Source organism: Malania oleifera, chromosome 12, assembly GCF_029873635.1.
Source record: "Malania oleifera isolate guangnan ecotype guangnan chromosome 12, ASM2987363v1, whole genome shotgun sequence".
NCBI lineage: Eukaryota > Viridiplantae > Streptophyta > Magnoliopsida > Santalales > Ximeniaceae > Malania > Malania oleifera.
The window spans coordinates 27415677-27441277 of NC_080428.1; the positions used below are offsets into that span (position 1 = coordinate 27415677).

General features: G+C 36.3%; 1 protein-coding gene across 2 annotated transcripts; it reads left to right on the forward strand.

Annotated features, from left to right (window-relative positions):
• The first annotated feature begins 636 nt into the window (after positions 1-636).
• LOC131144569 (uncharacterized) lies at positions 637-17319 on the forward strand. Of its 2 annotated transcripts, none has more exons than XM_058093271.1 (4): positions 637-947; positions 1302-1414; positions 16040-16134; positions 16852-17319. In XM_058093271.1, the coding sequence occupies exons 1-3, from the start codon at positions 827-829 to the stop codon at positions 16118-16120; spliced, it is 315 nt and encodes a 104-aa protein (XP_057949254.1). In that variant the 5' UTR covers positions 637-826; the 3' UTR covers positions 16121-16134; positions 16852-17319. The 2 variants fall into 2 exon arrangements, with proteins under 2 accessions (XP_057949254.1, XP_057949255.1); XM_058093272.1 differs by having other exon boundaries at positions 646-947; positions 16810-17319.
• Positions 17320-25601: the final 8282 nt, after the last annotated feature.

Consider the following 25601-nt stretch of genomic DNA (forward strand, 5'->3'; position numbering starts at 1 on the left):
GCTCTTGTACTAAACTTGATGTATAAAGATTAGTTAAAGTAAGAATCACAAATGAGTTGAAATCATCATAACACAATAGTTTGGGATAATGTAGCCACTAAGGCTAACAATTTTAAATTAAAATTTTATTGGTTGAAAATTTTATTCTCGACATATTCACTACTATTTGTGTGTGTGTGTGTGATTTTTTTTTTTTTTTAAAGATAACAAAGTAAAACCAGCTAAATTTAGTGGAGAATAGGGTTAATTTAAAAAATTAAATAATTTAGAAATGAAAACATAAGGATTTTAAAAAATTGAATGATTTAGAAATGAAAACATAAGAATCAAAATTGTTGGATCATATAAATTTTTGAACAAAATTCGGTTAGATTATAATAAAATAGAAATATTCCAAAATACAAGGAACATGTCAATAAAAATTTTAAAATTATTAAGAAATTTGAATTTGAATTTGTATTTGATTTGAAAAAAAATATAAAATAAAATTATATTAAAATTTATCTAAATATATTCAAATTTAATTCTACAATTCTAAATCAATGCTCCAAATGCACTTTAAGTAAATTTTTTATTTTTTATTTAGAATACCTTCAAACATGCAAGTAAAATAATTATAAATTGAGTAGAGACACCGTGCCAAACAAATCAAATAGAATTTTGGGTTGGAGGGTAGAACTAGAACCCATGGAGAATACATGCAGAAATTACCTTTCCAGCGTAGAATTGAAATGTAGCTCCGTTCGGGCGTAGGTGTGGGTGTGGGGTTTTAGGGTTGATTCAGCGGGAGGAGCAATCAGATAATTCTTTTCACTCGTCTTCTCCGATGGGACACCACGAGCAGCAAAAACAAGAACATCCATCACCGCCTCCGCCTCCGCCTCCTCAGCCGCCTGCCTCCGAGGACAATCCTTCTCCTTCCCTTCCTCGATTCGATCCCAGCCGAAGTCTCTCTCTCTCTCTCTCTCTCTCTCTCTCTCTCTCTCTCTCTCTCTCTCTCTCTCGGGTTTCTACTATGTTCTAGAGTTAATTCCTTGCAAAATATGCATGTACGTTTCTTTGTTGGAAGGCTGGGGCAAACTTAATCTTCCAATTTTGTACTGCGTATGCTTTAATGGAACTGCTCTGCGCATTATTTGTTCGTCGTCTTGTTGTTTTGTTGGAGGCGTTCTTGATTTCAATATTTAGGATTTTGTTCTCTTTTCATGTTCATGATGCCTGCGCCAGTCACGACTTTTCTTTTTATTTTATTTTTCCTGATTATGTTAAACTAACCTTTTTTCTTGTTGGTTCTTTTGAAGTGATTGGTATAATCAGAAGGAAGGCCTTGATAAAAGAATTAGCTGCTGTATACCATGCGGAGTGCCTTTCATACTGTCAAGAACTTTTGGAGCTTCAAAGAAAATGGGAAGAGGTTAGTAATTAGTACTTGTGCTCTCTTATTTGTTATTTTATGCATTTTAGCTCGTTGGCTGCACTAGATTTAAATTTTGCGTGCTTGAGTTGAAAAGGATGTCTGCCTGATCGCAATATCAAGAAGATTATTGTACACCCTTGGTTTAATAATCATATTTTCATCCAAAAACTTACCAAGAATATGTAGCAAATTATTAAGTTCATGTTTTAAAATTTTAACAATCATAACTAACAAAAAATCCAACACATAGTAATTATACTGCTTTCATTTTTTATTGCTTTCTATTTTAATATTATATTAAAATAGTATTATAAAGATCATAGTGGTGTGCAACTAGAGAAAGATTTTAGGGGTTGAAGATGAACATGTGCAAGAGTAGAGTGGCTGGCATTAATTTGGATTATAATGACTCAGAAGGATTCAAGGCTTTGGGTGGTTGTGTTTCTCTAGCCTTGCCTTTTTCCTATTTAGACCTTCCTTTATGTTTGCTGCTTTCTGGGATTGAGTAGTTGAGTTGAAGGGTGGAAAAGGGCATAGCTATTGTTAGAGGGTCATATTACTGTTTTTAGTGCTTCCTTTTCTAACATTCTTGTATATATATTTTTTTTACCCCATTTCAAATTTGCCACGTGTAGGTTGGGTTTTGGAAAGGGTATGAGAGACTTTCTGATGCAGTATAGAAAGAGATTTGAGGGGATAGAGGGAAGAAGAGAAGAAGAAGAAGATGAAGAAGAAGAAAGAAGAAAGAAGGGAGAAACAACATGACAAAACAAGGTATATAAGCAGAGGGAAGAAGAGAAGAAGAAAGAAGGTAGAAACAACGGTCCAAAAAATGGGATTAAAGACACTTGTTATCGAGTAGAAACAGGACAGAAAGAGAAATAGGAAATGAAGGAAAGAAGGAAAGAAAGAGAATGAAGAAGAGGAAAGGAGGAGGAAAAAGGGAGGAAAAGGAGGAAGAAGTGAGGAGGGAGAGGGAAACAAGATGTGAGGAAGAGAGATATTGTTGTGAGAGAGAAATATGTTAGACTATTGAATCATCCCAAGTTTCTTATTCTTACATCATAACTGTATTAATAAGCAACCAAGAAACTTTAAAGATGAAATTATAGAAATTATAAAATAATCCCAAAATAATCAAATATCATAAAATAACCTCGAAAGTGATTAAATTTTATTGAAATGAAAAAAATCCCCAAACTAATACAAAGACCCTAATTTTTAAGCCTTCAATGGGAGCATGATTGGCTAAATTTATCTGCAAGTGATCATCCATCAAATTCCGTTTGTTAGATTAAACCCGACCTCAAGTTTTACAATGTGCAAAAATAGCAAGGAGTGTGTGAGCCATGCTACTTGGAATTGTTCATTTTCAGCTGACATGCAAATGTTAACAGCAAATTATTGAAATCCTTCTTGATGAAGTCGATAGGTGGAGAATTATCACACTTTGGAAGATGTCCTAAGAGCAAACTTTGCATAAGGTTCAACAATTTTATCCTCTAAAAAGTTTTTTCTTTGAATTGAGTTCATTGAATTTTTCTGCTTGCTCCTTGGACCCTTCTACAAGCTTAGAAATTTTGTTCTATTGCATTTGCTTGCTCTTCAAGGATGGCATTATGTGTACCACACAATCAATGGAGCTTTCATTTCCATAATGACAATCCATGACAACGATGAATTCAGGTTCACTTGCAATTCCATCTTTTCTGTCATCATGTGTAGTCCCCAGCAACAACAATTTCTATTTCAAAATTTCATATTGATAGGGTATTTCGAGATTGGAATCTCATGTTGTCTAAAATAAGGACTCTTTTCTCCTGTTGAGATGGAAGATGATCTCATCATAACTGTCAGGAAAAATTCTGATATTAACAAACTTTTCATTCTTAACAAGCTTTGAGCTTTATCTTGTTGTCTTTGGTGTATTGTATCCTATCCCACATAGCCCACAAGCTTATAAGATGTGAATCTTGTCCTTCTTTCTGGTGCCTCATTGTTCTCAAAATAAATCCCAAGATAAAAGAGCCAATTTATAATTTCTCTCCTGGAAAAAGTTCCATTGGAACAAGCAATATCCTCAATAAAACCATAGTATCTGATTTAATATTTCCAAAAATTTCCAAATTTATATCTTGCAAAATATTAAAAATGTTGGTCGCGTAGTTCTTGATTCTCCAATTTATCAACAATAATTCTTAATATCTTATAAATTCCAAAAACCTCAGAGTTAAACCTGATTTTGGGTGCTGATGATGCTGATTTTTCCTCCAAAAAGACATATTGAACACTTGAAGTTGGATTTTATCAAATCCGCATCAAAATCTTGCGAAGAAAGTAATCTATCTCAATAAATCTCAATATATCACAGCTGAGTCTAAATATTTATACTGGAAAACTTGATTCATCCTCCAGTGACACTGGGATTTGCAATGACAGTCCAATATAGAAGAGAAGATGCAGATCAGATAGTCAATATCTCACGAGGAAATGCAATTTCTCTTCAGTTTTCTTCACAATCTTGCTGTAGATCTTCAATTTATTTAGAGCATATTCAACATCTCTTCTAACACAGTCAATGTCTCGCAGTGGCAGTCAATTACTCATCTCTCTGATCAAAATCCCTGTATTGGGATATTGAGTATGGGCAACTGGCTGGTTACGTAGATAGTCACACAGGCTGGTGTCCTCTTTCAGCAGATTCACTCTGACGAACAGACCTGGGATTTGCTCTCTCATGTGACTTGGTGTTGCAACTAGTCAATGGTGAAGGTGCTGGAACTATGACAAGGGAAGCAGAGGAGTTTGATGATGAGAGATGTTATGGTGGTTCTCGGGGAGTCTCAGTTTTGACATGACAAAATTTTGGTAAAGCTGGCGATGAAGACATAATTCTGTCGGTGAATCTTCTTTTCCAGAAAGAGTTTTACTCTAGAAGCAGTACTCTAGGTTTTTTTTTTCTTTTTTCCTGTGCTCTCCTGCTCTTTTTCTTATTATTTTTTATTTTTGCAGCAGCAAAAAGTTTTTCCCCCTCTCCAGTCTTCTGCTCCTTTTTTGATCCTCACAGTGGCAGCAACTTTTTAAATATTTATTTATTTATTTTCCTGAAGTTGAGATGGGATAGAATTTTGTTGAAGGGGGGAGGGTTTGGGGTTTTGCTGAAAGGGAGAAGGGTTAGGATTTTATTTTCTAGGGGTTTTGTTCAAGGGAAAAGGCATAGAGTTTTGTTTTCTAGGGTTTCTCTGAAGGGGAAGAGTGATGGTTTTGTTTTCTGGGGGTTTTTCTGTTGGGAAGATGGTAGGATTAAAGTGAGGCTTGAACCAGCAGATGAGATGGCCTGGGATGGAGATGGGTGGGCAATAATGGGGGCTATTGTAGTGGTGCCAACAGAGGGATTGTGGCTGGAACAGAATATGCTTTGGTGCCAATTGATGTATGACAGATACCGATAAACTGAGAGAGAGAGAGAGAGAGAGAGAGAGAGAGAGAGATAAGTGATGGGTAGAAACAGAGAGAAGAAGAAAAAAAGACGAAAGAAGGGAGAAACAACAGGATAACATGGGATCAAAACAAAAGTTACAGAACAGAAACATTACAGAAAGAGAAATAGGAAGGAGGAGAAGGAAGAAGAGAAGAATGAGGGAAAGGAAAGGAGGAGGATGAAGAAGAGGTCAGAAACAAGAGGCTGTTGTGAAAGAGAAATAAGTAAGACTCAATTAACCATCCAATGGTGCTTATTTTTACATCTTAAGCCTATATTTATAGGTAACTTGGAAACACTAAAAAAACTATTAAAAATTAAAAAATAACCCCAAAACAATCAAAAGTCAAAACAACCACAAAGAAATTAAAAATTATTGAAATAAACAAATATCCCCAAACTAATATAAAATCAAAAAAATTTAAAGGAAACATGATTGCCTAGAAATATCCGCAAGTAATCCTCCATCACTTCCTTTGGTCTGGTACGGGGAAGAATAAGATGGATCATCTTGTTGCTTGGGTGGTGGTTAGGAGATCTAAGGTTACATTTGGTTCATAGAATAGCTATTCCTCAGAATAAGATTGAATACAATGAGAAATTTGGGGATAGAGATAATTGTGATTCCTTATATGTTCCTTATTGTTTCATCCAACATGCAATAAGAACGGAATAGACATTCCCATGGTGAAATACGAGAATAGTTATTCCTTGTTATGGATTCATAAAAAAGTTTCATGATGTTATTTGCTCTCTGTTTTTTTTTTCTTTTTTATTTTTTTATTTTTTTATATGTAATAAACTACCAAATACTTCTATTATAACTACCATTCATGTTCTACAATCAAATGTAACCCAAGCTTGAGGAAAGTGTGGGGCCTAGTAACGTGGTATCTATAAGCAATCAAGCATCTCTCTAATGAGAAAATGGTTATGGAGGTTCCACCTGTGGGTTAATTCCGAATGGCTCATGATTATTGGAAGTAAGTATGAAGTGGTAATATTTCTTATGCGAGTCCTTGGAAGTTTTTTTTGCCAGGTTGTGCTTGTTGTTTCCTCCAACTTGATTCAAAGCAAGTAATGGTAATGGGATCTAGTTTTGGGAGGATATTTGGGTGGGAGAGCATACCTTGGAGTAGTTGGTGGCTTATCTTTTGAATCAGTCTTCGGCACTCCAACGAAGGTTTACTTGTGGTCTAGCTTCTTGCCTTGCATCTAATCTCCCAAAGCTGGATAAAATTTGGCCTCAAATCCTGAAATGTTGGATTAGAAGTAAGAAGGAATGGACCTAAATTCTTTGAAATTCGATGTTTGAGTGAAGAAAGAAACCACGTTCCTTTGGTGGCATCAAAGACTTGAATTGAGAATTGGCAATAATGAACACATCAGGAATGATAAACTCAACAATAGAAATGTTTTGAAGACTTTTTATGTCCTCAAAAACATGCATTTCCTTGGTTGTATCGTTTTCAAGTTGGGTTACACATGATCAATATTGTCAGAATCTTTGTCTTCCGTTGGTTGGTAGAGTAGGCTTCAAAATGATATTCTTACCTTTATAGTGAAAGGCCTGCTTTCATGTCCTTTAGTCACACCCAAATGATCGCCAAGGGGTACATGACCAATATTTGTGGGTATGATGTCACACCGAAATTCTCAAGTCACCCATTGGATAGGAACTGAACACCGTCCATTAACATGTAAAGTAGTGTTATCAACCCAAGATATCTCATAAAGCTTTGGGTGAGGTTCTTGATGAAGTTGCATAAAAGTGTTCCTATTTCTAGAAATCACATTCATAGGGCATCTTCCATCAATGATGATTTTGCAAACATATTCTGTTAGGATTGGTGTATTCCCAAGAAGAAGAAGAAGGGGGGGGGGGGGGGTGAATTGGAATTTTGAACTTTTTCTCCTAGGTTAAGTAAGATATTAGTATTATTTCGCAACCCAGGGTCTGTCTAAGCAATCCCAAATGCGCAGATAAGATTAATATGCGGAAAGTAAATCCTGCGTAGGGTTCGCAATATAACATACACGTGCAGTAAATAAATTTGCGAAAAAATAAATGCAAACACGATATGTTGTCGGGGTTCGGCCAATACTGCCTACGTCCCCGTCTTGGCTCAAAAGTACAAGAATTACCACTATTGCTCACTTAACGAGTGGAGCGGCATCGGTTACAACCAGGTCAATTAGCGGGGCTGATCTCAACCTAAACACACCTTAACAAGATGGTGCACGTAACTTTCCTAACCGGGTTAAAGTCAATCTGGGACTATTTACCAGGGCTAGTCTCCCTCTTCAGGCCCTTGCTTGGAATACAATAATGAAATACAAATTTTTGTGTACAACCAAATATGCTTTTTAAAGTAAGAAGATGTGTACCAATATGCTCAACCAAATAATGCCCTCACATATGATAGGATATCAAGTTCAAGTGAGATTTTGTTAACCAATGTGGTAACTCTCAAATAGGATGTGAATCAATGAGTGTATGTGAGAGTGAGGCTTTTGATGTCAAGCCAACATGCTTGAAATGTGATTAATCATAAGCTTTCTATAACCCTAATAGATATCTCAGACTACGTTTCTCAAATATCAAGCATAGTAGATAATAGGGTTTTCAATCTTGCTAAAAATGTTTTCATCAAAGCACAAATCAAGCTTATGAAAACTTGTAATGAGGATGCAAGATCTTAAGCCACACAAGGGTTTTTCCCAATCAAATATTTATGAATGAAATATTATGGGAAAAACCTTAGCTGACTCTCCAAAAATCAACACATAATCAAATATAAATAAGGGAGAGTTTAGCTTATACAAAGAGTATGAAGAACATTACCTTCTCTCAAGATTAATGACTAGATGAGTATAGGAGTTAGATTTTTGTAATAGGATTGAAGAGGTATGAATAGAGATTTTGGACAAAGATATTTTCAGAGAATTTTTCCTAATCTGAAATCCTAATCCATGCTTAATTTTTGCAAATGAAGGATTATATATAGAATTTGGAAAAAATATAGCTGTTGGGGACACGCTGGGTATTTTTGAAAAAGATTAAATTTAATTAAAGTTAACCCAGTTTAACTCTCGGTAAAAATTTAACAACCCAAGAGGCTCGGTCAACCGAACTTGAGGTTCGGTTGACCGTAGTGTCCAGTTCGGTCGACCGTGGAAAAATTGAACTGAAAGTATGGTCGACCATCTTGAGGGTTTCAAAGGCGATTTTCCAAATCCGCGCAGTTTGGTCCACTAGGTCATTTTGAACTAGGAGGTTCAGTTGATCGGGTAGTTGGCAGTTCCCACGTGGGGGTTCGGTCGACCAAGGCGTTGCCCATATACTTCTGGTCGGTCGATCGAGCGGTCAAAATGTTGACCCAGGGAGGTTTGGTCGACCAGGGCTTGCCTATATACTTCTGGGCGGTTGACCGAGCGGTCAACTTGTTGACTTGGTGGGAGTTCGGTCGATCGAGGATCTTAGTGTAATTGAATTTGGTCGACCGAACATGCCGAAAGACCGAACATGCCCATTTCGGCATTTTCGGTCCTTTTCTCTTTGAAATGCTGTCCCTATTCATATGATGATTAACTCAATTTTAATAGGGCACTCATTTATGCATGCATGGGGAACCTAAGGTCAGGCTATGTCTTTTTGAACTTAAACCCTATCATGCATGATATGCATTAATTATTACAGACTATAATGCCTTAAATATTACAGACCCAATTAAAATAGAAATACAACAGATAAATATTCCGGGTTTTTATTTTCTTTAAGTCCACGTGCATCATATAGAAACCTCCAATTGATCCTGCACACAAACTCATCAAACATTAAGTACCAAGGTATTTGTTATAATCAAAACAGGATCTGACTTATAAGGTCAACATATTCTCTACACTTGAGAAAGGTATGGAATGGCTTGATATTGTGCCCTGAGTATGACAAACGCTGTTTCTTTTTCAAATAGTTTGTCACCATGTTGGATTTATGTATTTCTATTGCCACTATAAATCACCAAAAGTCGTCCAACACAATTTGCCCACAATGCTCAATCTACTCTTGTAAAACCACAAACTTGACTCTCAATTTCTCTAGAACTATCTAAATTTCTCCTTTATATTGTAGAGTATCTCTTGGTAATTAAACAAACTTTTATGAACAAGTAGACAACTTACAAATCACAGGTTTGATTTTTGATGCTAGCAATGTTGATGGATACCTTAAAGGTGTATCAAACTCGAGCAATCAACCTTTTTATCAAACAATTTCACAAAATTCATTGGAGAGAATTACAAGAGATTTTCTTTGCTTTGGGGGTTGGGGGAAGAGGGATCATTTAGTGAGGTGGGAAGTGGTGTGTAGATTTAAAATGGAGGGGGATTTGGGTCTTGGAAAGTTGGTTGTTCCCTTTTGGCTAAGCAGTTTTGGCAGTTCCCTTTATTTGGTATAGAATCATTAAAAGTAGGCTTGGATTGCATGTGAATGGTTGGGATAATAGTTTGGGATCTAGATGTTATTTGGAAAGTCTGTGAATGTCTCTCTCTCAGATTTAACCCCCTTTCCTTTCCTTATGCCAAGTTTGTTATGATGAGGGTTCTTGAATTCATTTCTGGGAAGATATTTGCGTGGGTAACAATACTATGTCATTTCTTCTCCTCATCTTTATCACTTGGCTTTGGGGCATAATGCTCTTATTTCTTCTTTTTAGGTTTTGGATGGTCCTGTGCTTTCTTGGAATTTCCACTTTTGTAGATCTTTAATGATAGGGAGGTGGAGGAGCTTTCATCTTTGTGTATGATGTTGGAAAATTGCCGTCTCTCCTTCAGAGCAGAGAGTCCTTCTTGATCTTTGGATACTTTGAGGTTTTATTTTTGCAAATCTGTTTTTTGATCCTTTGATCCTTTGACTAGTGCAAATTTCTCCTTTCTGCACCACAAAATAATTTGGAAGGCCAAAGTTTCCCCAAAAGTTAATACTTTATTTGGTTGGTTGTGCTTAAATTAACACTAACAATGTGTTGTAGAGTAGGAGAATTTCGAAGGCAGTTTCTCAGATGTGTGCTTTTTATGTTTTGACAGCTCCAAAACAGTTTCTCATTTGTTTTTGCACTGTGATTTTGCTTGGAAAATGTGGAATAAGCTCTTTGGTTTATTGGGAAGAAGCTGGGTTTGTCAGACATGGTGGAAAATTTGTTATTCTATCTTTTTTTTTTTTCGGTTTCCTAGGGTTTGGTAGAAGCAAGGATAATCTAGCATTGTGGCTATGTGCTTTTTTGCAGTGCTGTGGCATTTATAGTTGGAACAGAATAGGTGTATAGTACTGGAATAAGTTGAATATTCCTTGCTATGGCCTATGGGATAAGATTCATTGCTTAGCCTCGCTCTAGTGTGTTCGGGCTGGTTGCTTTAAAGGAGTTACATTCTCTAAAATTCAAATGGATTGGCCATCTTTCTGGGTTTGATTGATGTTTTCTTTTTTTTTTTTTGCCGACTTTTTGTATTTTTGTATTTTTTTTCCTGTTTTGACTTGGAGGATTTCTTATTCTCCTTCTTTACATTTTTCTTTTTTTAATGGAATAATTTTCTTTTATTTTAAAAAAATTACAAATTGCAAGCTTTTGTATTAAAAAAAATTCAAAACAGTGGCTAGAAGCAAATATTTATGGTTTTGGAATGTGTAGAATAGGGAAAATTTTACATTGGCATGTGAGTTGCTGTGGCAACTTTCTGCTGATGAAATTTGTCAGAAAGGTAGATCAGAGGGTGGTGAGTTTTCTGTGGTAATGGTGGTGTGATGGAAAAAAACAAAGGAATTTACGGATTTTGAGAGGCCGATGGCTGGGATGTCTTGTGCCAGCACATGGGAACAGACTTGTGGTCAGACAGCAATGCATTTTTTGGGGAAGGGTCTTTCAGGGATCTCTATTTCTGATGCTGGTGGATGTGTTGCAAAATGGTATAGGAATGGTGTTTGAAATTGAAGGGCAGCAGCTGTAATTTTTTTGACTGAAATTTCATAGCAGAGAGGATGACTTTGGCTGAAATCTAGTATAGGTATTAAATTTGTGGATGGTTTTGAGATGGGAGATTGAGAGAGATGGATGAACAGAAAGAACCAAAGATAAAAACTAGGGAGAGATAATTGCAGAATTCTAAAGTAAAAGAGATTAGAGAGGGAATATATGGAAGAAAAGAGATAAATGGGTTTTGGGGGGGGCGGGGGAGAATAAAGAACGATGAAACATTGAAGGAACAAAGAGATAATTAAAGGAGAGTGAAAAAAAATTCAATGAGGGAAAATGGGGAATTGAAAATGGAAGAATGGTGTGATCATGTTTGGGCTCTGAGACCAAAATGATGCATGACAGCATCAAGGAACTACAGCCAAAAGAGAATGTGGGGAGAGAGAGAGAGGAGAGAAGAAGCAAGAAGAAGGAAGAAGAGAGGACGTTGGAAAGAGATACAATGTTTTTTTTTTCTGAACACTTGGGTGAGGGATTGTAGGAACTTGAAAAATGAAAGCTGGCAACCATGCAGGGGACAACTCCACAGAAAAAGAAAGAAAGGGTTTCATTGAATAGTGCATGTCAACTTCCAGGGGAAAAAAATGTGGGCAGCTCTCAAAATACCACTTGAGAGCCCCAACCTTCAGGTTTTTTGATGAGCGTCCACTGCCACTGTGTATGTGAGAGAGAGAGAAGTTAAGAACAAAGGGAAAAAAACAAATCGGTTGGGGCCCTCTCCCATGGATGTACAGAGGGAAAAAAGGTAAAAAGAAAAAAAAAAAACAGGAAAAACAAAAAGCTTCTGAACACGTGTCCAACAGCCACCACACCAGCTGCGAACAGGGAAGCACCTCAAAACATTCAAAAATCCCAGAAATACCCCTCTTTTTCCTGGAAATTACATTGTCCAGCTGTCAATCGGAAAGCACCTCGAAGGTTCAAAATTTGTATATATTATATGGCCATGGAACTTTTCTTTTTCCTTTTTTTCCCCATCTTTAAAAGCATTAGCTTCAGACTGAACAAAGATGATTCTCACTTTTGCTTTAATAAGGGAGAGAGCGTAATATTTTAGGCATGCCTTTTTATTTTTCCTTTGATAGAGAGCCCTAAAATATAACCTGGACACTTGGAAAGAATGGATTTAGAAGGAAAATTTGAAATGTGGCACACTAAACTCATTTTTATATAGATTATTATAGAAGATACATAAAAAGAATCTAATGTATCGCCATGTGTTGCATCTAAATACAACTGAACTCAATCCTAATATATATTCATAGATGATACTAGTTCCAAAAATAAGATGCCCATTGGAATGGGATTCTCATATATAATATCCATGGGCATGAAGGATATTCATGGGGGAATATGAGATTGAAATTTTCATGTTTTGTTGGAATCTTTCATTCTTAGGGAATGTGACATTACTGCCACATCACTTTCCTGTCCCAAAAGAAGTGTGAAAATGGGATGTCTTGGGCATTGCATTCTTGAGAATGCTGAAAGATCCCACAGACCAAATGATGCTTTAATGTGTGGATTACTTTTCACTGTTGTAAGAGTATATTCATAGCTTAAGTCACTATCAACATTGTAGAATTTGATGTATGACAATTAGAAACACTGTCCAGTTTATTATTATTATTATTTTTCCTTTTTTATCTACTCCTATTTGTTGTATAGAAGAAGAAGCATTGTATGGAAAATAAAAATTAGTAGAGTTTAAATGGAAAGATAAGGTCACCCATAGTCAAGTGTGGAGACAGAATTTATATGGAAAAAAGAATATAAAAATAAACCATACTACTGATCCACACTGTCATGTGTTTACTCTCCCCCCCCCCCCTCTCTCTCTCTCTCTCTCTCTCTCTCTCTCTCTCTCTCTCTATCCAAAAAACCAGTCTCCTTGTCTGGATGCACGGTGCGGTGATAGATGAGTCTTGAGTTCTCCATTGACAAGGGCGAGTGATTTCATTTGTCTTAGAGTAGTCTTTATGGGTGTTCGTTTTAATTCTAAAGTTGATAAGAAGGTTTTCAATTTGGATCAATTGGTTTCGCATTCCAGAATTTGCCGCAAGACATATGACAATTTTATTGTTGTGAAATGATGAATTGCTCTGTATTTTAAGCAAGATGGATTTATTTGGTCTGAAAATGGAAGGCTTGAGAAGGATTCAGGTGTTCAAGTCTACAGAGTAGATGGAGGAGTCATTAATTTGAAATTCTTGTCAAATGGAAGGGGTCAATTCTTATGTTTGGAGAAATGAAAGGAGAAAGAAAGGTCCCAAGCTGTTTTATGTCCCCATGGGAGTGAAAAAATCAGGACAGCTGTCTTTTTTCCATGCGCTGAAGGATAAAGGGACCGTAAGAGATGGGTTGAAAGAGCAGATGCTCCATGGGTTACTGTGTGACGATTGTGGGTCTGCAAGAGAGTGGAGAATCATGGAGGGAGGGTGAGTGTTTTTTCGGAGGCCATATGTGCTCAGGAATTTTCTGGCAAAGGAGAAGAACCCTGTTGGAGAATTGCTGTCCGAAACTGTAGGGAGTCGGGGGATTCCTTCTCTGTTTCTGACCCTTCTTGTACACAATTTGTGATTTCATTTTAAAATTTAAAAATATTGTCATTTAAAAAATGGGATAATTTGGACCTTGTTACTAATGGGCCTTCTGCTTTTGGGCTTAAGAAGTGGGGTGTTTTAAATGGGTTGAGAGTAAAGGCCTTATAAACCCTCTGCGGTAGAAGCGGCAGAAGGCTAGGGTATGATTAAGAAGTTAGGAATGGGCTTGGATTTGCTTGATGGTTTTGAACTTAAAACATGTGAGGTCCATAAGGAGTAGGAGTGCCATTATGCTGTAGGACAAAGAGCAGATGGCGAGCAGTTGGCTGTTATGGAAATGGATGGTAATAATTTATTGAAGCAAACTAAGATGCCTATGGCCAAGTCTTTGTGGGTTTTAATAAATTAGGAGGAAACCAGGAATCTGCAGATGCTGTTAAATGGGTGTGTTATCCATTCTGGTTCGAAGGGTGTGCTCAGACATTAAAGGTAATGATCAAGTGAAGCAATTTCATAATGACTTGTCTGAAACAAGTACCCTTGTTCAATGAGTCCTATGTTATTTGACATTAGAGGTGGGTTGCAATCGTTTGGCAGATGAAAATTCTTTTAGTGATTCAGTTTTTAAAATGGGAAGTGTGTGAATCTGAAAATGGTTTGTTATTAGATCAGTTGATGGCTTAAAGTGGAATCAATGGGGAGTATATTTTGCCTTCAAATCCTTTTGATTTGATAATGAATCAAGAGTTCCAATTGGCTTGGTAGATGTTCCCTGTTCTGAACAGGGAAAAAGGAAGGGGGGAGGTAGCCCTGAGACGTTATCTGAAGAAGCAGAGTTTGGTCTTGACTGAAGGATCTTTTGGCCATCATTCCTGTTCTTGAACCTCATCCTATTGACATCCTTGGGCATGCAATATGACCCAACACAGACAGGGCAACATGAAAAAATCTCAAAAAGCATAGGCAGGACTTTGCATGTGTACATGTATTAAAATTTTATAATTATAAAAATATAAAAATGCAAAAATATAGTATATCAACTTAATGGGAGAATAAGTCAGTAAAGAAACTACAAGGATGAAATCAACCTTCAAAGCATAAAAAATATAGAAAGTAGTACTGCCAAGTGCAAAATCAACTTGCAAGTGCCTGACTTTCGAGATTAGAAGTGCAAGCTGCATGTAGAAGCATCATTTAGCTGCATTTTTCTGGGGTTGAGAAGCTTCCTATCCCTCTTAATTTTTTAAGCTTCATGCAGAATTTTTTTTTTCTTTTTTAAAATCTAAAATTTCTTTACTTTTTAGGGAAGATCTTTAATCAATTGAATAATTTGTTAAATTGCTCCATCCATCTCAAAGCTTCAATGCCATATCACAATCCAAGCTTGTTTAGGGCATTATGCTTGCTCCTGTGTCAACTTGTCTTGTGTTAATGGGATGAGTAATGATCATGTAAATAATAGTGTAGGTTTTATTCTTTAAGTAGGATAATGCCTTAGTGTAAAATGGGAGCAGGACTTGGTCATTTTAATGTTTCCTGGTGCCAGAGCTAGAATAGCATAGAAATCTCTTTGTGGAAGGGTGAGTGTTCATTAGTCATTGTAAAACTCACTAGCTTTTGTAAACTGTTTAGTCTACTTGCCTCCCTCACTACACAGATGATGCCTATGGAGGTGTGAATAATGAATTGCTTTGCTTTATAGTTTACTGCGTGACTCTCATTTGCTACTGTTTCCGCTTACTTTATGATGGTTGTGGAGGTGTCCTTGTGGTGAAAACACAGTATACTTTTGGCTGACTAGTTTAGTAAGAGTGTTATAACTAGTGTGGCATGGCCTTTCACAAGGTGTGAAGTGTTCGGCCTGTGACACATGTTCATGCTGTTAGATGCCTCCCAAGGCCTAAGACTTATATTTTAAAGTCTGATATGTACAGCTGTGTTGCAGATTTGTATGATGTGTGAAACACTGATACACCATTCTGGCGATGATTTGGTGCTCTATATATGTTCAATTTAATCTTCTCTGATATGTTCGTGGAATCTAAGGACTAGAGGAGCCTGTTATTTGTTGCCTATTTGAATCTAAATTTTCATGTTTGAACTATTCTCATATCTCTATTATACAAAAGGAGTGAAAGGACTTGATCTTGACATATACGATGTTCCCCTCATGCATGACAGTTCGAATATACTGGATGACCATAACCACTCCTATTTGTGGTCGATCCTAATTAGGCAATAGGAAGATTGGGTGCCAGCTTTAACATGGTTTGGTTGTACTTTCTTGTATATTTTATGTTGCTTTCTGAAGGCCATCTTGCTCTCTTAGTATCTTGTTCTAGTTAGTAATATATTTTTATGTTGTTAAAAAAAAAATAGTACTAACTAGGCAATAGGAATGATGTTGGCTGGTTAGATAATTCAGTTACATTTACTTCTGATCTAGATTGGCACCAGAGGCCCATTATTCATTGAAGATCTAATCTGTGTTGTGGTTATTGGCGGTTTTTAGAATGATGAGTTATGTTAGCCAGGTCTCATTTCTGGTTTGTCTTCAAAATGCTTGCAGCCATTTCCAGGCATAAAACCTGCGGAGGATGCGAGAAAAGAGACACTAAGGCCCTCAAAACGCACAAAGAAATCCCACTAGGCATCAATTTGAATGTAAGCTTTGCATCTAAATGTCATTAACACTGCTTTATTTTATGGTCAAAATATTTTTCTTAAGGTAGTGTTTTGGAGCATGGATTTTGGAGCTTGGATTTGGAATTCTGTGGATTGGAAGAAACTTAGTACTACTTTATACCACTTTTTGTTCTAATCTGCACAAAAATCCAAATCCAAGTCCTAAAATCCATTTTCTGAAATGCAAGTGTTTTTGTCTGATTTTTGAAATTTGAAACACCCCCAATCCCTATTGAATGCCGCTCAATCATAAAAATTGTGTATGAAATATAGTTTACATTTCATCATTAGTCCTATGTCATCAGCTAGGTCAATGGCTACAATTTTTAAGGCCTTCATTGCAGCTAATAGATTCTTATATCCAAATGCCATGTAAGAAACAACAGATTGTATAAAAAATAATAAATAAATAAATAAAGCTTAAAGAAAATGGAGTCAATCAAATTTTATTACACAAAAAAAGTTGCCATTACTTTAGATTTTGCATACTTATTTTATTGTAGATACCATGTTGGTCATGGTGTCTGATTTTGCGGTCTGAATGGGCTGCAAAAGGTTACATATCCTAGAATTCCATCTTTGCATATCAAGCATTGTGTAAAATTGGAAACCAGAAGTCGGCTTTCTTTGTTCGGCCACATATTTCTTGAGCAGGGACCCTATTGCTCGGTCAGCACTCACAGTTGCGCAATCCAGGGAGTCGTACTTATGGAGCATTGGCTTGTAACTGCTTGTGGATGGGATGTGGCCTCAGTAGCAGCATGAAAGACCCTGCATGTGGAGTTGCATTTAAATTCACTGATACTCAGAATAGGGCTCCAAGGAACTGATTGGAGTGGGTTTGCATAATATGCGTTCGCCTTGATTCATCGTTCTGTATATGTTATTTTAGGGATCATATTGATGTTTCAAAAGGTCCATCTTGGCGAATATGATGATGATGCAAATATGCCAGTCACATGTATAATATTCTGGTGCAAATATGCCAGTTTTTTTTTTCCCTCTCTCTCTCTCCAGACATTCATTCTTTGATATGAAGAATCTAGTGCAGAGGAATTTGGAAACATTAGGCTGTTAAATCATTGGTGATCGGAAAAATAGTTGCTGCATGTTTTTGCTGCGGCTAATGACTATATGTTCTTATAGATGGATGCATTTTTTTAAGAGGGGTGTGGATTTAATGAGTTCTTACAAATGCAATGCAGGATATTGTAAACACAACGTTTTTGTTCAAATTTTGGCAATGTATTCACTTTAATCTCAATTTTTAAGGTTGCAATGTACATGATCTCCATTCGTTTACATGTCTTAAGTTCAAATGACATCGAGGCTGATTGATAAATCATAGTTCATTGTTTTCTTGGAAATAATTTATATTAGGAGGGTATATTTAATTTTGAACCCAAATAATGGAATTCACAATTTTTAAGGTGAAAATATACACACGTTGGAGTATTTTTAGCACTGCAAACATGGGTTGATAAAAATAGATGAATTGGAAAGCATTGCATGCAAATTAGCAGGGGTTTGGATTTTGAGTGGATGATGAAGTACTTGGCTCAATTTTAAAAATTCTGAGCTTGAAATTTGAATTTCATTGATTTTAGAATTATGCAACTTGGAGTGAGACTCGGTTACAAGTCCTCAAATCTTGAAATCTTGGCTTAATTAAGCTTGATTTGATTACAAAATAACATTAAATATATGAATGAAAAAATTTTAGAATTTAATAATATTAAATGTATGTATAAAGCATGTATCCCTTATATAATAAAATAGCAATAAAAAAAAAAAAAAAAGCTTAGTTAGTCCCTATTAAGCTCTTGAGTAGTATTATACAATTTAAACTTAATTCTTCTAGTGATTCAACTAGTTTGAACTTTGAACTCTGGTCCAATTTCAATAGAATGGTCTTACACTCATTTGACTCATTTACATCCTAAAAATGAATTGATTCATGAAAATAGAAGAGGTAAGGAAGCCCTCTTCCTTGGGTTAACACTATTTGTTGTTCTCATATCCATTTATTTTTTGGCATGTGATGCAATAAGATGCCTTATTTCTAGACTATTGATCATTTCAAAGATATAAAAACTTAATCTTCGGACACTTTTTTTCCTATAGAGTCAGGTACTTCCTTTGAGTGCAATGAGTAGAAGAATAAAATTGTTCAAATTTTGTCACAAAGAAAGTTTCTTTAATGTGATTTATGGAATGGAACTAAAAAAAAAAAAAAAAGAGAATAAAAAATATATGAAAAAAAAATATTTTCTTATGTACTAAAAAAATTTTAGAATTTAGTTCTAATGGTAAGTGATGTAGAATTCCGTGTTGGTTTTGAGTAGTGCCATTGTTCTGCACGTCTTGGGATATGGTAATGGTCACTTGGCTATAACTATTGCCTAGGCATGTGGCAAACAAAGGCAAATCATTTAACTTGAAGTCATGATAAGAACTACAATAATAGGTCACTTAGGTAATGAATGTGATAAGTGTTGCTTGGACATTTGCAGTTGCTCATGCAAAGTGAATCATTCATTGGCAAATCATCTAGGGAATCACAAGGAAGATCGTCCATCAGTCTAGAGGGTTATCCACTCACTAGATGAAGCAAACAATTATTTTCCAACTAAAGCAGTAGAGGTTGCCTAATCATCAAGCAAAGATTGCTTAGTCATCAAGGGAAAGTTGCTCAATCATTAGTGATAGGGTGAAAGCAATCAACGGGCATGATAGTCAACTATAACAATTGGACCATCAATACTTAAAAATGGTCCCAATTTATGAATAAGCCTTTAAATTCTTCGAATTTATGACTTGTAATGATAGCTACATTTTGGGCACAATTGGGGGCAAATTGTAACTCCAAGTTTGACTTAGGGAGGGTATAAATATGTAATTGTTTCAATTGTAATGAACCTTCAACACATTCAACTCAGTTTACGCAATATGACAAACAACTATAATTTTGGCCTCCATACCACTTCATCCTTCTATTTCTATCTCTTATTATCTTTGCTTCCTTAACTCTATCACTTGTTCTCTCACTTTCTTTCTCTTCTACTTTAGCTCTAGCCAACTTCTTTATTTTCTTTCCTTTTTTTACGATTTCTACAACTCTCATTATCCTTATCCTAACACCTTTGATTGGGACTGACAAACGAGTCTATTCACAACCAATCCACCATCTCCCTGTCTCAAGTACATCATTATTTCAAAAGATGCTTTATTTTTAATCAATTTTTTAGGTGCGCCCGCATGGGTCACTTTATGCCATCAATCACTAGAGGTGCAAGATAAAGACACAATGTTGCCGAAGACAATCATACTCACCGATGCTAACTTGGAGATGATTCAACTAGAATAGCCTAAACAAAGATTTTGTGCGGTCACTCACTCCTTTCACAAGGCAACGACCACAATGAAGACAACCATGGGTGATCCATATATGAGATGAGATTGTGGATGGAGAGTATGCGAAGAGATATGTCTAGCAATTCAAGATTCACAACAAAATCACCTATGAAAGCCTCCACTACAATTCACCCATTGTTCTTCTATGAGCATGATCAAACCATCTCCTATAATTGCAAATGACAAATTTAGCCAACATATTCTTTTGCAGGATACTAGGTGGAAAACACCATTTGCCCCATAATTACCTTATGGCTGAGACATCGTTTATGACGACTTCATCCAAATTCAACAACATGAGGACAACAAAATCTTTTCATTGATACTATTAGTTATGATGATTATGAGAATGATTTATCAGCTAGGTGGAAAACACCTTTTGCCCTACAATTGCCTTATGACTGAGTAATCGTTTATGACGACTTTATCCAAATTTAGTAACATGAGGACAAGAAAATATTTTCATTGATAATATTAGCAATGAAGATCATGCGAATGATTTATTGGCTAATTGTATAGAAGAAGATGAAGAGATCGAGCCCACCATCCGTCAAAATTATGAGAAATCCTTAGCTGAACATATTGAGGATGTTGACTTTTTGAGTCTGATCCCTGTTTTAATGTTGACAATGCACATGTTTCTTATGTATGTACTTAGCATGTGAACAGGTCCATTAATTTAACACACACATAAGGCAACGGTGATGGAAGCTTGCAGTACTTAAAGACTATACAATCAAGTGCATTCTGTGAAGTCGGAAGAGTAAAAAGACGAAGACATTTGTTTTTAATTTGTATATGCATTTATTTTTTATCTTTGGTCTGTAATATTGCATACATCTGCATGATGTGTTTGAATGCTCAGAATGACCGTAGATAGACCCTAGGGACCAGCACATCTCACCAAAAACTCTTTTCTAAATAGACCAAAATCATACAAAGTTTTTGGAATAGCTTTAGGGTCAAAATCGGGGGTTAGAAGAAAGTTTACAAAAACTTTGGTTGACCGACACCAGATTTTTTTGATGTCTTAAAAAAGGACCCAGAAATGACCTTAGGACACTCACTTATACATACCCATACTTGGTCATTTGAAATAGGGTGATCGTTGGCTCAAACAAGACCAAAATGCACAAGTTTTGCACTTTCAATTGACCGACCCTCATAGTTCATTTGTAGCCCTTTCGGCCGAACCTAGGTCCAGGTCAACGGTTGACCATGTCCCTATCGACCGAACTCTTGTAGTTCAAATGGCCCTGGTCGACCGAACCTCCTAGGAAGTCAACTTTTTGACTGCCTGGTCGACCGAGCTCAAAATGTACTCCAACGCTCTGGTCAACCGAGGGTCCTCGAGAAATGCCCCAACAACTTGGTCGACTAAACTTCTCAGTTCAAAATGTCCCGATCGACTGAACCTCACTTTTTTGAAAAATCGCCTATTCCGGTCGACCGAACCTTTAGTTCATTTTCACCCTGGTCGACCGAACCGCGTTAATTTGGAAAAATCGCCCTTCCTGGTCGACCGACTCTGAAGTTCAAAATTGGCCCGCTCGACCGAGCCACATGAACTTCGGTTGACCGAAAGTCTTCTGGTCGACCGGTGCTCTCAGGTTGGAATATTTTTTAAGTGTTTAAAACGTCACTAAAACTTAATTAAACTTTTCCAAAATACCGAGCGTGTCCCCAACGGTCATATTTTTCACAAACTTTATAAATACCCCCTCATTACTCTAGATTAGCAACTTTGATTAACTCTAAATTTCTCTCTAATCATATGTTAATCAAAGTTCCCCCAGCTCATTTTTATTGCAAAAATTTCTTCTTTGGGGTAAAAGTTTTCAAACTAAACTCTCCAACTCTCTTTCCATTTACTTATTTCAAAATCATTTTGGAAGAGAGCATTTTAGTTTTGGGCATTTATTTTTATATATACATGCTTACACTCTCATATATTATTCGTATTTGAAAATCACTTTCTTAAGAGTATAGCTTAGGGTTTTCTCCCAGATTATTTCTTTGATAAATATTCTTGGGGAGAACTATATTTATTGCACAAATATTTTTCTTGGGCTTAACTCCTAGATTCTCCAAGTATTTCTAACTTGCATAAATCTTTGATTGGAGAACATAATACTCATTTTTCATATACATTCTATTTGTGCAAAAATCATTGAAAGAGAAAAACCCTAGGTTCTCCTATAGTGTTATTGAAATGTCTTTTTGGAGAAAACATTTATTAGGGTTTAAATATAGTTAAGCACCCTTACTCCCTGAGCATTATTTCATATCATTGGAGTGCATAATTTTACCGAGCTTATTGTGTACATCTCTGCTTGTATTTCAGAAGCATATTTTATGTACAAAAATGGTTTTCATGTAACGGTTGGGTTTAGCCCGTTAATTGAACTGGGGAGTCTCAGCTTCGTAAATGAGACTGGTTCGGTTCAGCCCAGAATTGAACTAGGGAGTCTCAGCCCCACGAGTGAGACTAGTTTGGCTTAGACTAGTAATTGAACTGGGGTTTTCCTCGCCCCGTAAGGAGAGGATGTAAAAGGCTTTTGCTCCGCTTAGTTAAGTGAGCAAGTATAGTGGAATCCTTGGGGGTAAGCCCAAGGTGGGGATGTAGGCTGGTTTGGCCGAACCTCGATAACAAATTTGGTGTCACTCTTTCTATCTTATTTAAATTCATGAATTTTAATTTCAACATGTGTATGAATGTTTATTTAATGTCGAAATTATTCTCATGCACACATTTGATTTAAATAAGATACTGCACACGTGTATGCTTGTTTTTATTGTTAAACTCGCTTTACATACATGTATACATGTTGCATGGGTTATGATACTGTGGTGAATCGGCAAATTGTTTAAATTAGCCAAAAAGTTTTTAAAACCCAATTCACCCCCTCTTGGGATCACACCAATTCCAACAGAGGAGGTGGATTTTGACTCGATTATTTTCTTTTTATCAAGTTTGAAAATTATGAAGACTCCTTAGTTTAATTATATTTTGGGGGAGAAGGAATCTACGCCAAATATGAAGAATACAAGAGCTCCTCGTCGACTAAGGATTTAAATCTTGTTGATGATGAAGACCTAGATGATCTTGAGAATGAAGATAATATCAAGCTTGGTTTGGAGGTTGGCGAATTCATCAGCAAAAACATTGAGTTAGCTAAGGACTATTTGTTGGACTAGCCTAAATTCGGTATGGGGTTATTCTCTTCCATCTTGAGCTTTTGGTGGGTCAAAACATGCTCTAAGTCTAATATGTTAAGAGTATCACTTATAAATAATTTGATTAACTATTATTTGGCCTAGGAAAAGGTAATACATTATTCATAGATAAAATGTCAAAGAAAACAAAAATCCTGCTTACTTATTAGCAAATGATAAGTGCCACTTAATGGAGCAGCTCTCGTAGAAAAAGTATGTTGACCTTATAGGTCACACTCGGTTTTGATAATGACAAATACTCAGGTATTTGATGGCTTTCAAGTATATGTGCAGGTTCATTGTAGCAGATCAAGTAATGGCACATGAAAGTAAAGCATGAATACCCAGAAGATTATTTCTTGTTGTAATTTATATTATATGGGTCTGTTATAGTAATATAGGAATAGTCAGTAATAATTAATGCATGGAATGCATATAGAAACTAAAGCTCAAAGACCGTAGAGACCTTATGGTTTGGTCAATCAATGCCAGTTTTTTTTTGTGTACTTAAAAAGGCCTTAGAAAGACCCTAGGTCCCAACACTTAGTGCATAAAGTCTCCTATATCACTTTTCATATTAGGGGAATCAAATCAAGGCTAGAATGAATTGAATGGAAAGTGTTGAGAGGGTTCGGTCGACTGAACCCAGGCTGTATAAAACAGCTCGGGCGACCGAACTAGTCAACATGTTGACTTTGTGTTTGGGCACCCGAACTCGTTTTGAGCGTATCGTCCTCTGGCACCCAAACCTGTGTTAGGGCACTTTTCAACTACTTGGGCGATCGAACGACACGTTCAAATTGGGCTCGGGCGACCGAACTGGTCAGTTCAGTTAACTGAACTTTGCACTGGGCATCCAAACCGCACGGCAAAGGCTACTGACTTTGATTCGGGCTGCCGACGTGTGACATAGCCGACCGAACTCATTTAAAAAAACTTTTATTACTCTGTCTATTTGGACGACCGAATCATGGTTCAACCACCCGAACCTTGGCAGGTTAAAAATATTTTAATTGAGGTTAAATTTATTAAACAGGGTTAAATTTGCTAAACCTTTTTAAACAAATTTAAGAATACCTTGTGTGTCCCTAACGGTCATAATTTACCCTTTCTCTACATATAGGGGTTCATTTTCTTAGATTAGATATGAGTAGCAAATAGGAATAGACAAAAAAAATATCTCAAATTTCCAAAACCCTATTTGTTCATTCCAAGCCCATACACTCATAATACATCCATTCTTTTGAGAAATATAGTTGTGTGAGTGTTTTATTGATTATTCCATCTTGCTAAAAACCTAACTTGCTCTTGTGCTTGTGATTTTCATATTGAGGGTTTAGCTTGATTTTTACCCTGATTTCATTTGATAAATCTTTGGTTGGGAAAAATCATATAGTTAAGTGAGCTTGCATTATCATTGCAATACTCATTTGGGCTTATTCTTTTGTGTGTAAAAATATTTTTCAAAGCTAGATTTCAAACAATGCTTATGCTACATACATTTTAGAAAAAATTTTTGAGGTTGTTTGAATACTTCGATTGGCATCTTTGAAGCCCTAATTTGTGATTGAGATATAGTTTATCTAGTTTTCAAAGAATAGCTTGTTTGATATACACTTTTGTGCTTGATTAGATAAAGTCATTATTCTGAGTGTTGATTGCACATGTAGAGCACTGAGCTTATAGTTCATACATCATTGAGGTGCATTGATTACATTGCGCATATTTGGGTATATATCTGCTTTACATAAAAGCACAATCACTGTACCAAGTTGATTGAGAAAAAAATACTATTGTATTTCCAGGCGTGGCCTGAGGGAACGGTAATCCAGCTTGGGAATGATTGTGTAAAGGTTGGGGTCAGTCCTGTGAATTTGACCTAGGGCCTTCTCCGCCCCGCAAGGAGAGTTTGTAAAGGTTGAGGTCAGTCTTGTGCTAATTGACCTGATTGTATTAGGTGCCGCTCCACCCGTTAAGTGAGCCATTAGTGAAATTCTTGGGCTTGCGAGTTAGAGGCGGGGACGTAGGTACAGTTGGCCGAAACTTGATAACATATCGTGCGTGTTCTTTATATTTCAGCAAATTTTTTTTTTCGCACTTTTATTTTCAGCACATGTATGTTATATGCTTAATTCATTATATGTAGTACATGAGTTGATTGGGTTCATAATTAATTAGAAAGACCCTAGGTTTATGTAATACTGCTGTTAGATTAGTTAAACCTAGGAATAAAGTTTTAATACCCAATTCACCCCCCTCTTGGGAATACACCAAAGCTATCAATTGGTATCAGATTTTCGTTGCACTAAACTTAAATATTTTTGCAAAAAGATCGCAATGAATTAATTTGGTGTATCCCCATTCGGTGAGGGACAGTCACCCACCAGTCCTCCATTGTTTTGTGGTGTTAACTACAGCCACTAAAAAATTCGAATGAGCATGTTTATAAAATCTATGAACTGGAGGGTCTGGCAGGTGATTGTGACTTGAATTTGTATGTCAAGTAAATAAAATGATATAAATTTTATGCATGCAAATATATATGCCATGGATCTACTGTACTGTTCTTTAGATACTAATATTTTTCATGAGATTATGGCTTGTAGTAGTGCACAAGAGATCTGGGTTGAGCTGGAAAAAAAATATGGAGAGACCCAGGAAAAGGAGGTAAATCATGAGCATGTAGCCTTTACAGTCAGTGAGGTGTATGATTCTCACTCTATCTCTTTTGATGACCCTTGTTGCGAATGCTGCTATATAACATGTACTAAATCTAATGATAAATTGATTGATGATTCCTGTGCTGAATGCTATGT